Source organism: Aegilops tauschii, chromosome 1 (genome assembly GCF_002575655.3).
Source record: "Aegilops tauschii subsp. strangulata cultivar AL8/78 chromosome 1, Aet v6.0, whole genome shotgun sequence".
In the NCBI taxonomy this organism is placed as follows: domain Eukaryota; kingdom Viridiplantae; phylum Streptophyta; class Magnoliopsida; order Poales; family Poaceae; genus Aegilops; species Aegilops tauschii.
In genome coordinates, this window is record NC_053035.3 from 14,093,933 (window position 1) to 14,112,115 (window position 18,183).

General features: G+C 43.9%; 1 protein-coding gene and 2 long non-coding RNA genes across 4 annotated transcripts; 1 reads left to right on the forward strand and 2 right to left on the reverse strand.

The window, feature by feature from the left end:
• Positions 1-3,440: 3,440 nt before the first annotated feature.
• LOC123497834 (uncharacterized) lies at positions 3,441-7,633 on the reverse strand. Of its 2 annotated transcripts, XR_012200210.1 has the most exons (6): positions 7,372-7,633; positions 5,013-7,155; positions 4,761-4,906; positions 3,815-3,940; positions 3,655-3,698; positions 3,444-3,569 (listed from the first exon to the last, which is right to left on the reverse strand). It is a non-coding gene; the product is annotated as an uncharacterized lncRNA (long non-coding RNA). The 2 variants fall into 2 exon arrangements; XR_006671938.2 differs by lacking the exon at positions 3,655-3,698 and having other exon boundaries at positions 3,441-3,569; positions 6,913-7,155.
• Positions 7,634-8,555: 922 nt separating this feature from the next.
• LOC109783591 (uncharacterized) lies at positions 8,556-11,310 on the forward strand. Its single transcript, XR_006671939.1, has 2 exons — positions 8,556-10,875; positions 11,012-11,310. It is a non-coding gene; the product is annotated as an uncharacterized lncRNA (long non-coding RNA).
• Positions 11,311-15,140: 3,830 nt separating this feature from the next.
• Positions 15,141-16,771, reverse strand: LOC109783597 (dihydropyrimidinase-like). The gene is made up of 8 exons (XM_073503629.1): positions 16,747-16,771; positions 16,462-16,673; positions 16,201-16,321; positions 15,834-15,921; positions 15,689-15,767; positions 15,373-15,460; positions 15,240-15,280; positions 15,141-15,197 (listed from the first exon to the last, which is right to left on the reverse strand). Exons 1-8 carry the CDS (start codon positions 16,769-16,771, stop codon positions 15,141-15,143), a joined length of 711 nt encoding a protein of 236 aa, XP_073359730.1.
• Positions 16,772-18,183: the final 1,412 nt, after the last annotated feature.

An 18,183-nucleotide genomic window follows, 5' to 3' on the forward strand; every position in this document is an offset into this window, starting at 1 on the left:
CCGCAGCGCTGCAAGGGATGTTCATTCCCGACAGAGAGAAGGACGAGCTGACTGAGGCCCTCGGGAATCCTGAGCACCCTGGACGAACACGAGGCACGCCAGGCTCCGTTCCGTGGGGTTTCCCGGCGCAGGCGGTTACAAAACCCGGGAGAGGAAGAGGAAACAGGAGCTGAGCGAAATGCAGAAGCTCAATGCAAGAGTACTAAAGCTAGAGGAACAAGTTGAGAGCCAGCGAGCTGCCGGCCAACCATCTCAGTGGCATGAAGCTACCACAGAAGCTACCCCGCCATCTCAGCGGAGAAGCAGCGTGGCTTCCACGGAGCTCGATCAGTAGCCTGACTTCACGGCTCCTAGCTACCCCGTGGATGCTATCACGGAGGCTCAACATTGCCAGCTTATGACGAAATGCCAAAACCTCACCTTGAAGGCGGATGTCGGCTCTGTTGCACCTCCTCGACCCGACGGAACTTTTCACTGCCATCCGATTCCACATGGCTATGCTGTTGTGTCAGTGGATGAAGTAATGGAGGGATTTTAGGAGCTCGAGCTTGACCACCCTACAGGTGAAGGGGAGACTCAGCTGAGGTATGCTCTGAGGACTACATGTCTATGGCGGAAGGAGTACATCAAGCTTCCGAACTGGACGCCTCCTCCTCCTCCTCCTCCTCCTCCTCCTCCTCCTCCTCCTCCTCCGGCGAGTGATCAAGGCACTCCGCCTCCTCCTTCGCCTCCTCCGGCGCATAAGGGCTCTTCGCCTCCTCCTTTGCCTCCTCCGGCGTGTCCGAGCAGTCCGCCTCCTCCTCCACCTCGTCAGCAACGGCGGAAGACAGACGCCGCCGCTCCGGCTCCTCCGGCGCATCGGAGCACTCCGCCTCCTTCTCCGCCTCGTAAGCAACGACCAAAGAGAGACGCCGCCGCTCCGGTGGCTAGCAGTACAACAGGAGGAGGGAAGAGGTTTCAATATGGTCGAAGCCTCAATCGTCCTCTTCCACAGAGACCATATGATATGTCTGAAGAGGAAACCAACGCAATCTCGAATGCCCAAGTGAAGGCCCATTTTGCTAAAACGTCCACCTCCAAAGAAAAGGATAGATCCGGAAATAGCGAGGCGTACGGTGCAAAACCTTCAAAAACCACGACGTGCACCGTCTCCGCCGCCATCAAACTATGACCGCCATATTAAAAAGACACATGCTGAAGCGGTGCAGTCGGGGAGTACTAAAAGTGATACCAGACGACGAACTCGGAATACAATTCCCCAGCTCGGCGAACAGCCAAAGCAATCGTGCCCTCCGCTCCAGGTCTCTAGCGATATCGCTAATCTTACGGGGGGGTAGTACCCGGTACCAATCTTGGTGATTACTTACCCGATGATATACCGTTACTTGAATTCGCTGATGTAGTGCCCTTTAGACATGAGCACGGGAAGCCTTTCGTCAAACCCGAGGAGATCCCACGTCTAGGGACATTGATGCGACAATTAAATGATTGGTACATGGATAAATGCAAGGATGGGACCTCCAGTTTCCTGATTGGAATTCGAGATGAGCACAACTTCGTTGGAGTCGACAGTATGCCAATTGAATTTGAAGAATTATGGCAGTTGTACAATAAAGATGCCCTCCACAAACAAATGATGACTTGCTATTGTCCGTAAGTATTGTTTCTGTAATTAAGTCTCTAGCTCAGCTCGTTCATTTCATGTATATATAACTATCCTCACTATGCTGTGCAGATTGAATATCGTCGAATGCAAGAGACAAGTCTATGACATTGGGTTCGTTAGCCCAAATATCGTAAATGAATGGTCGGTAATTAAAAGACACGTTGATACATATGACAACTTGCTCACGTCATTTCTTAAAAATCATCACAAAAGTACAATACTACTTCCTTACAACAAAAGTGGGTGCTAATTACTGTCTTGTGCATATTCTGTTTCGCTTACTCGATGTTAAGTGTAATTGATGAGTTATGCGTGCGCAGATTCCACTTTATTCTACTAGTCATTAAGCTTGAGGACGGGAAGGTTACTGTCTTAGACTCGCTGCGTAAAGGGGAGGGGCATTGGGCGGACATGCGTGAGATGCTTCAGAAGTAAGTTCAATCATTATCGCACCATATCGGCAACTTTCGTTCATTTCCTGATATCAAGTATATATAATTATTTTCTTTGCCGGGTAGGGTTTGGAAAGAGTTCACCACAAGGACAAAGGGTCTACCGAAAGATCCGCTGCGATTTACATACCCCGCTGTAAGTAGTACTAGCTAGTTCCGCGCATCTCTCATTGATTCTAGTTTCATCAATACCATTATCATGTTTGATTATCATTCTGATTGAACTCTATTCTCGTAAAGTGCTTGAAGCAGGAAGGAGAGAATAATTTATGTGGATACTACATTTGCGAGTTCATTCGCTACTCGACCGATGAGTCTGGCAAATTATCTGAACGACAATTTCAAGTATGTAAACAATATTCACAATTTTATTTTATTACCATCAATTGTGTTGAGTTTCATTCATATATATGTACTGACCCCCTTCTTTAAATTAGATCTGGGAGAAGCGGGAAGAACTCCTAGACAGAGATCGCATAAAAGCAATTCAAGAGGAAATTGCGGGATCCTTTCTTGAGCACGTCATACCTATAGCCGGAGAATACCATCTGGGATACTCATGCGATTTTGGTAGCGGTCGTCGTTAGGGATCCTAACAGATGTCTATGGCGGAAGAAGTAGCGTCGGATAGATATACGAAAACTTGTTGTTCGACCAATCTCTCTTAGAAAGAGAGGTCATGACGATCTTGTGTAATTAATGGTTCCTTCATTTGCTTACTACCTAGCGTGTCGAGTTCTCTCTATACGTATAGTAGCTAGCGTCGTGTCGAGTTCTCTCTATACGTATAGTAGCTAGCGTTGACCAAGCACGGAGATAAGAGATGTCACTTCTCTCTATTAGCTAGCTAACACAATATATGAAACCCCTAAATTAACCCTCCGAAAACCCCTAACCCCCCCCCCCCCCCCCAAAAAAAACAAAAACCCCTGCTCCTGCCAGCTGCTGACGCGTGGATGCCTTTTGGTCCCCGTTGGTGTTACCAACCGAGACCAAAGGTGCTCCTGCCTGGGCGCCCCGCAGCGGCCACGTGGAGCCCTTTCTGTCCCAGTTCGTAAGCGAACCGGGACTAAAGGTTTTGGGCTTTAGTCCCGACCCTTTATTCCCGGTTCCGGAACCGGGACTAATGGGCCTCTGGAACCGGGACAAATGGCCCGTTTTCTACTAGTGTGTTGTGATATCTTCCCGTGAGTCCCTAGGCTTGATCGTGCGCATTTGCGTGTATGGTTAGCGCACGATTAAGCCGCGGGCGTCACACACTGTTACTAGCCAAAATTGACGGAAGAGTCACATAGGAAACAAAATAAAGTTTGAGTGTCACCTTACCGCAGCACCACCTTGACCTTCTCCAGCTGAACGTTCTCTGGGTGCCTCCAGAGCATCGCAAGCACAAGGTTGTAGACCAGCGGGATCGGCTTGTACTGCTCCCTGAAGAACATGTTCAGGAAATCCTGCAGATTAAGGGGGCAAGAACAAGGTGAACAAGGCAGACCAGCGGGATCGTGCAGTAATTTGCATGAAGCAGTAATTTGCAACCTCAAAGTGATTCCTGAAATGGTGATAGTTGTAACATTGACTGACTGTTGTATGCAAAGATTAACAGGTAATCAATTCAGTATGTGGACATAAACAGAGGAGCAGCTTCTTTATTTTTGTTCCTTCCTTTTTTTTAGGAACTTGCTAAACAGAGGAGTACCTGTGATATTTACTTCTTGATCTTCCAACAACAGAGGAGTAGAAACTTTGCATCAGTCAGCTCAGCTTCCCGTGCCAGGGCCCTTGGAATGCTTCAGCTGCAGATTACCTTGGCCTCCAAATTGACCTGGGAAACAGAGGAAAGGCAGAGAAAACAGAGGATAAAACTCATTACCCTTTTGTTTCAGAATAATAGGCTTAAATGGAAGTTCAGTGACTTCTGTCCCAATTTGGCAGCATTAAAGACTGCATATAAGCACATGGATGAGGATGCATTCAAAATAATCATAGCTTCTTGAGTACACTCACAAATCAGAAAAATGACATGAATTGGACTGACAATAATCATAGCTTCTCAAAGGAAGTAGTACAACGATTTGACGCTTACTTTGTGTCACAATTCACTAGCCATTTTACAAAAGAGGAGGTATGAAATTAGCTAATTATGTGACTTCTCTTTCCTTTCATGACTGAGGCACAAGTTGCAATAACTGTCAGTATGATGAACTGTAGATTCACTCATTTTGCTCCGTATGTAGTCTGGATTGGAATCTCTACAAAGACTTATATTATTTAGGAACTGAGGGAGTAGCACCTTGCCAATAGCTCTAAATTTAGGATAAGCCATAACAGTAATCATTAAAACAACCAGGAGAGAGCAATGAAACCATTGGGGAACCAAAAAAAACGTATAATAGGGCACTGCACATACATGGATAATTCTCTAGAAACAACACTGAGGATTTACGCACGTATAATCAACAACGCAAGATTAACAAGTGCTCCCTCCGTCCGGAAATACTTGCCGTTCAAATGGATGTATCTAGCACTGAAATATGCCTTTGAGCGACAAGTATTTTCGGACAGAGGTAGTACACTGTTGCACAACACATACACGGGAGCATTAATTCGATCAAAGGACCGTGAATTTCATCAAAGGGAAGTACCAGATCAGGTCAACGGGGAGAGCCCCCAGTTCTTCTCGCCAGCAGCTCGTCGCCAACCTTCTGGCTGGGCAGGTCGGCGAGGAGAGCTCCGTCAGCTCGTCGCCAACTCACCGGCTGCACAGCTTCTTGCCTGAAGAAGGCACTCCCTGAAAAATTAATGCCAAACTGCTAAGGAGGAGTACATTCCTGATTGTGATAACACTACTCCTATAGTACACTCATGATTGTGATTACACTACTGCATTTGCCTACCAAAACAGAAATCACTTCCTTTTGTAATTCTTGAGGCAAAACAATTCACACAACTAGATGCTGCTTGAAAATTATCCACTTGCATCATACAATCCATGTCAATATCAACACTTGGAACTAGCACTTGTAAAAATCACTTGCTCCCTGGATATCAGTAACTTGCATGTAATCCAATGGTCAGCAACTAAACCAATAACAATCGGTGCACGAAATACTAAGACTAAGCTCCAGCAAAAAAAAAGAGGATTGATCATACTGTCAAATAAGAAGAGATAAAGGAATTATAATGAGGAGGTTATTTCCAAAAGCATGTAATAGATCTTATTGCTTTGTGTTTGAGTGATCTGGTTACTTGTTTGAGTGAGTAGTGTGTACAACAAAGAGAGAGAGAGAGAGAGAGAGAGAGAGAGAGAGAGAGAGAGAGAGAGAGAGAGAGCTGAACTGAACTAAAAATAAGAAACTGTTAAGCTGTCATACACATGATAATTTGAGAAATAAATACCTCAACTTCAGTACCATATACTGAGGTTTCATGAAAAGAACTAGAAACCAGAGAACAAGTTTGGTTCAAATTAATAGATTTTCCAGGACTTAACGGACATTGGGCTTGTGCACATGATCTATCACGGCAATCCTTCGATAGGTATTTATGTATAACCTTCATTTATAAACGTTGAGCATTCAAGTTGGCAAGTGATAGGCCCTCAATCTTCAGTAAATGTGTAACAAACAAGGATGATGCAGTGCATCGATAGATAACTTGATAACATGCAACCAGACTACCTGGGTCACATGCAAACAAACTACCTGGTCACCTCATGTTTTAGTATACATGTAAAAAAACAGAAATTACCAGGATGGTGCACAGCAAACCACAGCCATAGAAAGCAGAATAGATTGGCTATTCACTAATTGGGGATTGCATCATCAGAAAACAAGTACTTCCTCTGCAAAGCGTCTTATAATTGTACTTCAGTTTTCGTCACTTGGAGCGTTAATAATGGTACCACAGTCTTATAATTGGCTATTCAGCTCAATCATGTTTACCTGATGGGTAGTGAGGATATCTTATTCAGATGGTAGGGCATGCTCCAATGGTACTTGTCAGGTTAATAAGTACTCCCTCTGTAAACTAATATAAGAGCGTTTAGATCACTAAAGTAGTGATCTAAACGCTCTTATATTAGTTTACGGAGGGAGTACCAACTAACATTTTCGTAAGTAGAAACAAAAACTTCAGTTAATAAGTAGAGAAGGTGGCTTTATTCTTTCATGACACCCAGCCGTGGTCATACAAATGTACTGTGATACACTAACTGCTCATGAAATAGAGCTAAATCAGCCACAACTTGATTTTTTGTTAAGCAAAGGAATCACCAAAAAGTAGCTAACCTCCTAGGTCTTGTTTCCTAAGCATCTCCCCAACAGTAGCTATATATGAGTGTAAGAATTGCATCTTGTAATTAAGAGAAAAACTAGCTAGCATATCACACACAGAAAAACACTAGAAATATGCCTAGAAATAAATGAGGGATCTACCCCCGTGTGACAGAACCAACTTAACTGCATCAAGATACATTCATTTCAGTGACAAGTATTTCCGGACGGAGGTTGTCAACTCCAGACAATGCTAGTACTGAAATCAGCCCACTCCTAGAAGGGTTCATTCAATAAGAGCCCAGATTAAGCATTCTGGTTACTACGTGTTCATGGCGATTAGTGCAGCAAGTCAGTTCTTGATTCCTCACTGGACACAAGTGTTAAAGGCAGCTAGTATCAACTACAAAATCAAGATGCTGGTATCAACTACAGGTACAAAACTTTTAAGCAACATTGATCCAGTTTGTGATTGCAAAACAAAAAATTCCTGCAGTAAACGAGAGTGCAGCAGAGCAAGAACCCGCTCAAGGACGTCCTGGTCGTCCATGCCCGAGGGGCTGAGGCGGCAGCGACATCAGCAGTGGCGTGGCTGCCGGTGCCGGCGGTGAATCCGGGCGACGAGGGCGCCACACCAGAACCCCTTGTCCTGCAGCTCAACCCAAGGGTTCAAGTCCCTCTTCCTCCACGAAGTACAGGTCCAGCAGCCTCAGCTCCTCCTGCCATTAGGATTCTGCGGTGGCGACTAGGCTAGCAGAGGGATCTCCTGCCAGTACAAGGAATACTCTCAGCAGCAAAACATAAACAACAGAGCACAAACATCTGATATCTGCTGATATACTAAAGTGATTGTAGCTGCTAGGATTTAATACACGGCAGCCCTAGGTCCAATCAGATCCGCTGATGTACTACCAAATTTCCGACTAAAGTCAAACCATCTGTGTACTAATTTCGCAATGAACATTAATGGTAAAGATGCTACCTTTAGATGGGGCCGAGCTCCTGGACGGCGGCGTCGAGGTCACGACGTGGACGCGCACGACCCGGGCTCCGTTGCTCGAGTCCGCGCTGTCGCGTCCGGATGGCAGGCACCCCGTCGCCGGCGTGCAGACAGCCGAACGGATGGGGGGAGACGAGGAAGGGAGACGGCTAGTGGAGGAATCTGGGGGAGGAGAGCATCGGTGGTGGTGGCGGCGGTGGTTAGAACGAGAAGACGAGAGCGAGACATAATGCGGAGGGAGGAGCCACCGGTGGGGATTAACCCTAGATAAATTAACCCTAATAGTTGACGGGCACAGGTGGGCCAATCAGGCTTCGGCCCAATAACGTTCCAGGTGGGCGGCGGGCCTAGTTAAACACACGGCCAAATCTCTACTCCTAGTGAAGCAGTTGGTAGTCTTTGTTTCAGGATTTTTTCGTCCCACCTCCCACTTCGTCTGGTTTTTTTTCGCCCGTCCTCCCACATCCCACCTTTGTCTGGTTTTTTCCTTCCCACCTCCCACCACGCATGTACAAAAACAACCCCTCTCGCTAAAAAAAACTAACGGAGGCCAACCTGGTAGCGATCGAAACAGACGAGCAACCTCGCACAAAGAAAAAAGGATGAGGTAGGATAGTTTCCACGGTTTTTTTCGTCTCCCACTTTCGTCTGGTTTTTTTGTCTCCCCTCTCACCACCCCACCGGTTTATTTTCGCGTCACCCTCTCACACAACGAAAAAAATCTGAACGGATCAAAACTTTCCATGCAGGCGCAAATTATTGAGTAATCTCTACTCCTAATGTCTTAGTTGGTAGGATCGTACCCCCACCTTTCAACCAGTTTATTTCGACTGTTTTTTTCGTCCCCTCCCAACCCCCTACCCGCCCCCACCCGCACGCACTAAAAAAAACCCTCCCACCCTGGTTCATCGATTTATTTTTTCTCTTCACTCTTTATTACAAACCAGAACTTTCCTAACTTATAACAAATCACGGATCTAACTTTCTTAAGTTATGCAAATCAATCGATCCCTTTTATTATTGTAATTTATTTTAGGAAAAAAATAACATATTTTTAGGAAACAAATAATAGATTTTAATCTAACTTTTCTAACATATCCAAATCAACTGATTCCTCCATTAGTGCAATTTGTTGCAGGAAACAAATAACAGATTTTCAGGAAGAATACGCCGCCACTTCCCCTCGATCCAGCTGCTTCCTCCATCTAGGAAATCCTAGGGCGTGGTTTTGGGATGCCGCCGCCACCATTGCCGGGGTTCCCAGCCTCCGCCACCACCATCGCCGGGGTTCCCACCCTCCGCCGCCTAACTTTGTGCTCCTACGCCGACCTCCGAGACCGCCGGCGTCGACGCCATCACAACTCCCAGTCAGGGCAGGACTCAAGGGAGGTCGTGGCTCCCCCAAATCCGTCTCAATCCCACCGCCCCGCCCAGGAGGACATGCAACGACAAGCGTTGGCGCGTCGTCGCGGGTGGCGGCGAGGAGGACGGCCCATGGCAGCCCCCGAAGCACCACCACGACAGCACCTCGCCGCGGCCCCTCGGCATGGGTTGGCGCCCCCCGTCCAAGAGATGGGTAAGCTCCCACTCGACCCCCTCCCCTGAATTCCTAGATTGCTTGTGCTCTCCACCGATCGCTTGAGTGGGCAGCAAGTGGGTCCAATCTCGATTTCGTTGCCCATGTGCAGCTTCTTGTAACAATTAGGGCGAGATGTATAATGTGTCGGCTAGGATCTTCTTTGGGATTTTGCATTTAGTTGTCGATTCTATGATTTGCCTCTGGTAAATGTGAGTGAGCACTGATCCATCGTCATATGGCTGCTGAGATGAGTTGATGTTGTGATTAAAATTGTGTTGGTGCTCCAGGAGTAGATGCACTACAGGAGGGATAGGAGCTCGTTGATCATGAGGCTTATAAGTATCTCCTTGCTGAATATCAGGTTGTGTTCTCTCTCTACTTCATGTTTTGTCTTACAAGCAAATATAGTATGCAAGTCATATTTTTTGACGGATAGTAAGTGGCAATCTTTTGTTCAATTGTCATTTACAATCATTTGTCTGTAGGCGCCATTTATTTGTCTGATGCATTCTTAAGTTACAAAATTAACTATGGGCTCTAGCTAATGTTGCAGCGACTCACCCTGTAAATGTAGGTTTGGCTTTTGGCACCATTGCATTAATATCTGTAGACCTTCTTTGCAGTGTACCATACTATTGTCAAACCAGTCTTCAGTAGCAACCGGACAATCATCTTGCCACATACGTGTCCGCTGGCAAGGCTCCACCCTGTTCAAGGGTGGTATGTCCCATTGGAAGTGGCTGTTGTGAGAGTCCCAGTGCTGCATCTTTCAAACGTCTAGATAAAAGGATAAATGATTCGCCTGAACTTTTGGCAAAAAAAAAAACTAAAAGCTACGCAATTATGATTTTGATGCTCCCTTCTGATAGTACGAGAAAATGGCATGTACACTTTCCCCTGAAAACTAGATGTCGTCTCTCATCAGGTTGCCACTACACTTTCCCCTGATTTCTTTTCAGTAGTTTATTACATTTACTTTTAATCTTTTAAAAATAATAGGACTATGTAAATATACTCCTCGAGACAAAGCATAGAGTCGCTTAGTTGTGGTTTCTCTTTTAGGCCCAAATAGACAACTATATATTATATACACTGCTGTAGTGCATGAAACCATATGCCAGTATAGAATACTTGTACATCTTGAATGGACTGGGGTGCAGGTTAGCCTGTTGTTTCTTCTCGAAAACCATGTTTGGTGGTTAGGAATATGGTGTTATTTCATTTTTACATAATAGATATATGTTTAGTTTCCAGTAAATATTAATTCAATCACAAGTTCTTTTCTTAGCTTGGGTATCCTGGCTAATTTATCTGCAATTACAGAAGTAGCATTGTGATCTAGCCAATACTTTTTTTCTTCTCTTTCCTCTCCTTGGTGTGGGGAAGCTGTTGTATTTTCCAATGAATAAAGTAGTGAACCTTTTCATGTAGTTCTTATTCATATGTAGCTAATATTTTCCGTAAAGAACATAAATCAACCTTTTCTGTAGTTTTTTATTTATCTGTCTTCTCAATGGAAAAACCATGTCAAAAAGGGTTAATTCGCACAGGAAGTGACCATTAGAAAGTTGCTATATCTGTTACTACAATGCATAATTCTAACATGATGTTGTTGCAAGTACACAACGAACATCATTCTCTCATTTCTCTACAAAAGGCGGCATTTTGGCGTACATAACCTGCCTATAATATCTTTAGACCTTCTTTTCTTGGGAATTTTCTTCAAAGCATAGCTGGCTAATGATGCTTATGGTTCAGGTATGTCATGTCCATGGTTTTTCTCAGACCTCTAATGTATAACAACCCGAAAGTATGTGAGGTTAGTTCATTATCAGATATACTGGATAGTGATGCATGTTTAACATACTGATCTCCTGCAGACTGGTAAATATGGCACCAAAGTGCAGGTTAGTTGGCAAACATACTTGAGAACTCTATACTTGCATTTATGCATCTCAATTAAATTTGGACCAGGCTGATATTTGCACTGGTGTCACTCTTCCATTAAGTTAACTTGATTCGGCAACGCTTTGCTTATTTCAGGACACACTGGTTATACTGATCAAGTTATGGATGCACAAGTCAACCAATTATTATTGTTTGTAAGGAGGGTAGAAGTAGCAATTAGTTTCTTTCATATCATGATATAGCTCGTTGTTCAGGTTGTTGGTATGACCTTTTGACCATTTAGCTGAAGGCAGGCACCACCAACACTTGCTAGAGGTAAGGGACATAGTATAGCTCCTTGTTCAGTTTGTGGTATGAGCTTGATCATAGATAGACAATGTATCTGATGTCTTGAGCTTGATCTTGATCTGAAATGAAGAACCAGTTTTAAGGAAGTATCATTTTGCAGTATTTAATTTGTGTTATTCATCTGAGCAAAGAAATCTGTTGCCCTTGTGCTATATATATATGTTCGGTATACTATTAAACCTCTTTAATGGTAGAGATATGTGGCATATAACTACATTATTAGCCTTCTTGATTTTGTAAGTATTTGTCTGCTAACAAGGATGAGCAAGAAATGTCTTCCTACGGTTAATAGAGATAAAGACTTGCCACGTCAACCACAATGTGGAATATAACAATTGTACGGTGGGGGTGTAAGGGGGGTTGTGAGCTACACCATTGACAAAGGTTGTACACTTATATTTGTGACACGTAGATAGTGGGTCGAGGAGGAAGAAGGAAAGTGATTTTTATCAATAAGATCCATGCAAAATAAAATAAAATCGACTAATAATATCATCTGATGTGCATAAGGATCCTATATGTATATGCTTGACACGATTAATGTTGAGCCAATAGAATATGTATGCCCTGTTGCAACGCGCAATCCGTAACACGATTCTGCTAATTTTGAGAATGCCTTCGAAACAAAAAAGTGTCTTCAAAACATATGATGATGTGTGCTTCATTTGTATTATTTGGACCTCTCTTCCCATTCAGGTTGTTTCCTTCAGCTACCTAAAGGAGCTCGCTATCATGGCAGTAATTTAGGAGGACCTGCAGTCTCGTCGATTGAGTACATGTGTGTGCCTTGGCCTCCACTCTAGATGAACACACTTTTTATTGCATGGCAGTGATCTATATGTGTTTATGGTCCTTAAGGGAATAAGAAAGATCGATAAGAACTTATGATATTGGTGAAGGCTTGTGGTATTCCATTGTTACAACCATTCTTTAGCTCTTGTCCTTTTTTAAAAAATTGGAGAAGCTACAAGATAGATTTCACAGGACAAAAAGGTTGATGTACATCTATTAGCTGAGTAGGAAAGGCAACAACAGAAAAGCTTTCTGGAAATGCCATTCTTCTTGGTCTTCTGACACGCTAGATGATTTAGCGAAATAGAAGAGTTTACTGAATTAACTGACTCTCTTGTTTGACTCTGTTCGATGTTTTTAATGCTCACATCATTATGTCATGCAAAATTATGGGGTACTTGTCTTCGCTAATACCACCAAATTATCCTCTGAAGTGAAGAATCAAGGTTATGTACTGCAGGTCAGTGTTTTTTTATTCAATAATAATATTGCCAGGGGTGAAGCCGAAACTAAGCAGCATGCATGAGCAAGGCAAGTGTGTTGAGGAGTGTGGGGGCGACCATGATGTTTCCAGCAGAAAGGGTGCATATGGGATAATGTATTACCTATGAGTTCGCACATATGAGAGGTAAAAAAAAGTCTCTGCAGTGCAAGGCACGTTCTAAGTTTCATCTTTTTGCATGATTACGTCAGCCTCAAGAATACATAGTGGTAAACAAGAACAAGAGGATGAGAGAAAAGTAAGCCATCAGACTTCAGTGCTGGGACACATGAGAAAAGATACTCGTTACAACTAACTGACAGATGACATGACATAACCATCGCCCATCATCCAAATAATTAAGATTTCGGCTTAGCCTGCAACAATACCAGATCAAGGATGGGTCGGCTGGCGCATGTGCAGACCACGCACGGAGTAAAGGCAATGTTGCGATGTAGAGCCGGTGGCGGGCCTCCTTGATACGCAATGTCGTGATCTTACAGCACCGCCGTGGGATTTCTCGTGATTTTATGTAGGCAATCTACAAGCGGTGGTGGTGATTCGCTGGGTGGTGTCGCTGCCTTGGGGAGAGACGAAGTGCTGGTAAAAGCAAGCAGGATCCGATGGTGCTGCTGTGGGGATAGCCAAAGTCAATACGTCGACTACATATATTGTTTGTGCAGGATGGGTATGAGTTGAGGAAGCGGTTTTTATTATACTTGCTAAAACATCATGGGAATGAAGCTAAAGACAACTTTCCTGATATTGTGAAAGAATTTCTTAAGCGCATCATCTAGATATTAATAGTTTTGTAATAGATGTTTAGTTGAAACATCGCTCAGTTTGTTACATGGACATGTCGTTAATCTTTCTTTTTGTTATCAATTTACATTGCAAAAATGGACTTCAATTATTCAATAATTGTGTTTGTGTTATATTGTTTGTACATTTGAAATTTAACATGTAACTCTTGCAAACTATTTCAAGAGCCCGTGGCAACGCACGGGCACTCTACTAGTGTCTTTATGTGAAAAAATTAATCACGATCAATCTCTAAAGATCACATCTAAATTAATTAACCTTACCTTAAATCGCTCAATCACATTAATTAGAAAACAAATAACCAATTTTAAGAAAATTAATGTGTAAATCATAACAAAGAAATCTCATTATTAAAGCATTTAGGCACCTACTTAATTTGTAATGGAATATTATACGGAGTATGTAGGTCGGTCATTCGTTCGTTACATCCACCGAACGAAGGTAATCGCCAGCCCCACCGATTTTTTACAAACTAAGGAAGTCGCCAGCCCTGCCGATTTTTAAGGAAGGAAGGAAATCACTAGCCCGGCCAATATTTTCGGAACGAAGTAAGTAGCCAGCCTTGTAGCCATGAATCCATCTTGTTAAGACTTAATTAACACAAGTTAATTAAGGATTAAATCTCCACTTATCCTAACCGACATATAAATAGACGTGACTCTTGTAACCGTCGTGTCCCTCCGGATACGCCCCTTCGGAGACTATAAATATGTAACTTGTCATCATCAATAGACACAGTTTTTCGTTACTATCGATTGTCTCTTGTTTTCTTTCAATACGTTATCAACACGCTCCCGGCGGAGCGATCCAGATCGGGCCAACCAAGGCCGGCGAGGCCCCAAAAGAGCAGTGGCGGCGCTCGAGGCCATGCCCCCGCCGGCCGCCCGCAGCGATGTCATCGGGCCTGTTGCTATTCCCACGAGGCCTCTCCCTCAAGCGGCTCTCGCGTCCGCAGTACCCAGCAGTGGCCACGGTCACGGTCGCTTGATATGTTGCTAAAAGACAAACCAACTCGGAGGAGCTTTTATGAAGATGATAAAACTACATAGACAAGTGTAGATTAGGGGGAGTGTTAAGACTTAATTAACACAAGTTAATCTCTACTCCTAATGGACGACTTGGTGAATAGTCCGCGCGGTTAATTTTCGCTGGTTTATTTTCGTCATACTCCCACCGCCGTTTTTTTTTCGTCATCGCACCACCTCTGCCTTACTCGATTGAAAAAAACCGGTGCAAACAAAACCCCTGGGATCGATCCCTCGTTCACACTGCTGATCGATCTCCGCCGCCGCCCGACACAGCAGATCGATCTCCGCCGCTGCCCGATCGCACGCCCGAACCACCCCTACGCCCAGACCGCGGCGGATCCATCCCTTCGCCGTCGCACTTGCAGGAGGCGGCGGTCTGCTGTTGGATCGGGCGAGGACACGGGGCCGCGATCCCGCGTGTCGTGTTCGCCGGAGATCACGACCCCGATCCGAAGGCGGCCACCTTCTGACCACCCATAGGGTGTCAACCGGCGCTGCTCCCCTTTCAGTGCTACGTAATGCAAGTTCATACACATTATTTCATACTAAATATTTCATGCTGAAGGTCATACAAAAAAACATCTCAGGAGGCGGCGATCTGCTGTGGGATCGCTTCAGGAGACGCGAAGCGATCTGGTGTGGGATCGCTTTAGGAGACGGGGCCGCGATCCCGTCTACGTGACGCCATGATCCCCTTCTGGACGCGCCCAGCATCCAACTTCTGCTGTACGTATCGCACATTACCTATGTACAGAAAATAGATACAGAATCTCAAGTTTATACTCGTTTATGACTATCTTTGCTGGAGCATGGTAGGCTTGAGTTGGTTGCTTGTGCTTGTGCCGTTCTCCTGTACCCATCACGAAAAACAACTTTTGAAATCAAAACTTACCACCATGCTATCCCAAATTATATGCATCCTTTCTTCAATACCTGGGATCAAGTAATGAAAAGAGAGATGCCTTAGCCAGCTTCCATTTGCAATGACACAACACAGTTTCCTTTGTTCAAGCCCTATGGCTTACCATTTACGCCATTGGGAATCTTCCTGAAATTATCAGAACCGAAAGCTTTCTGAGTGGAATTGAAGGTGCAATGATCAGTTGCCACAAGCTGCATAGGAACAAAGAACAGTTCGGTGCTTATTCAAGGGATGTTTCCGTCTCCATAGTAGACAATGTACAAACAATATTTTCAGAAAATAATATTCCTTTTATAATTTACCGCCTCGAACAATCTTCAAGTAGAGGCTAAACACCAGCTTGAAGCGCTTTATTTTAAGGACTCCACAACTTCACACTTCAGGAAATTAAGGTGGGATTCTGGATTCAAGCGTGTCACCTGTGATATTCCTGATGAAAGAGCAGCTTGAAGTGCTTTATTATGCCCTGCTTCCCGGATTGAAGGACTCATCACATACCTAGAAGCAAGATATGAAATAAGAGGAACCACAACTACATAAACTGATTTTGTGTGTTCTATTTACTTTGAAGCAGTTGCAAAGTCAGGATCCCAAAGCCAAGAATCATCAAGGACTAGCCCAGATACCACAGGTTCCCCGATGACTCTCTGACCTGCAAAGTTTGAGCTTACATCAACTTACAGTTTGTTTCACAATTTGACACGCGTTGAAAATTTAATCAACTTAGTACTTAGATTTGGGGTATTATCAATCCCGTGGGACCACTTAGTTCTAAAGCCCCAACAAGTTATTCTGGGACCGACCCAGTCCTGATTTTTTTTGTACAAAGCCGAAACTAGCCAATGTTCTGAAAGTAAATGTTCATAAAATAACTCTGTCTTAATTTGCATTGATGAGGAACTTGTTTGAACCAAATGGCCAGGCACCATACCTTCTCTTTTAGCCTTGGCAATCTCTTCCATTGCATCAGTACTCATCACATGAACAACATACAACGGTGTATTGACGAATTTTGCTAATCGAATTGCCCGTGAAGTTGCCTCGCCTTCCAACTGCAGAAAAGAAGAGAAACTTAATTGACTCATCACTACCTTCCTGTGAGAGGAAAGCACAAATTTCATGTTAAAGCTATCTCATCAAGGACTTGAATTTTGTCAAAAAAAACATGAACCCGTCAAGACAAAGGAATTACAACTGGAGGTCTTGAGAGAGCATGCCCTTCTGGACCAGTTATCCCAAGGTCAATCATCCGCTGCTGTCCCTCAGCAACAGCATCCCCGTTCTCTGCATGAACCATAGCCAGAGCACCAAGAGACTTGCATTTCTGTAAGCCTTCAAGGAGGAGGCCGTCCGTCACCATCAAGGAACCTTTATATGCCATGAAGAACTTGAAAGAATTGATCCCTGAAAATTTGGCACAGAGGATCTTCGTCATGAACAGAATAGTCCAAGAATGCAGAAGAGAGTATGCACCCACCATGTTCCTTGACCATCACTTCCATTTGCATAACTTAGGAGCTGAAATTTGCAACAGAATAGCTTAGGAGCTGTTTACGCATGTTGCTGAGCATGTTTAGTTGTTGTACATGTTTGCATAACTGATTGTGCTGCTTTTACTTACTTTGATTGCTTGGTTGTGTGGCTTGTTCTGCTTACTTTGCACTGCCAAGAAGCAGCCTGTCCAATAAGCATAGTCTCCAAGTTGTCTCCAAGTTCACGAACAAAAGTGCATGAAACATAACAATTAAGAATCAGTCTGTTTACATAAAACCTCCCAATACGGAGGCCAGGAGTTGGATCCTGGGCGCGTCTAGAAGGGGATAATAAAATAAATGATTGACGGTACACAACTTCAGTATGAAACATAACAAAATAAGATCATTAAGATGGTAGACAACTTCAGTTCACAAGCCATTGTTAATAGTATGAAATCTTTGCTTGTAGGTAAGTATGGGGAATCCACAAAGCAAATCCGCGGAACATACAACAGTGTCAGGTGTACCTAGAGGTAAATCTTTGACTAAAAAACTTGCCGCACATGTCAAGCTATATCCCGATTGTGATTTCCTTAAATGACGTTGTTTCAGATAATTTGGATTGGACAAATGATAGTGAGAACAACCTGAGTACCCCATTTATGACAGTTGGATTGTCAATTTACCATGATTTAATACTATTTATTTATCGAATTGATCTCGCTTACTTGTATGAATGACACTCAGATGGGCTGACACTTGAACCGTCTGGACAACCGGTTCTTCCAGATAATGAACTTGTGGGTACTGAAGGTGTAGGATATCAGATGGCTGGGACAAACGTTGTTGATAATCACCCTATTAGTCCAGGTATGAGGCTGTGCGGATAGAGTACTCATCATTTTATTCTCTTAAGTTCGTGACTTCAATCTCAGTTACTTGTATGAACCATGCTCCAGGCCACTCGATACCTGAACAAACCGCAGACCCGGTTGTTCCCCAACCCACTGATGGTGATATCACATGTGTTCAGCGGCCTCCCGATCTGAACTCATGTGAGCAAAAAACATATTGAAAAGGAGACCCGCCAATCTCGGTTATTTATCATGCTTATAGAGGTTGTGTTGCAGACATTCAAGAACAGTCTAAGAACAATAACATTTAGCTTTTGTTTTGTTCCAGATGTTCTTGATGTGTCTCCTATTGATGGAGGAATACACCTGTACACTATGTCAACTGCTCAAGATTTATCCCAAACCGTTTCAACATCCGAGCACATGACTACAGGATCTTTCGAGAATGTCACCAAACAAACTAAAAAAGGTATCTTATCTGATGAAAAAAGGGAGCAGATAAACGCCAAGAGGCGAGCTAATTATCGGCGGAAGAAAGAGGAGGAAGCAAAGAAACTTGAGCATGAAAGTCAAGCTTACCTTTCA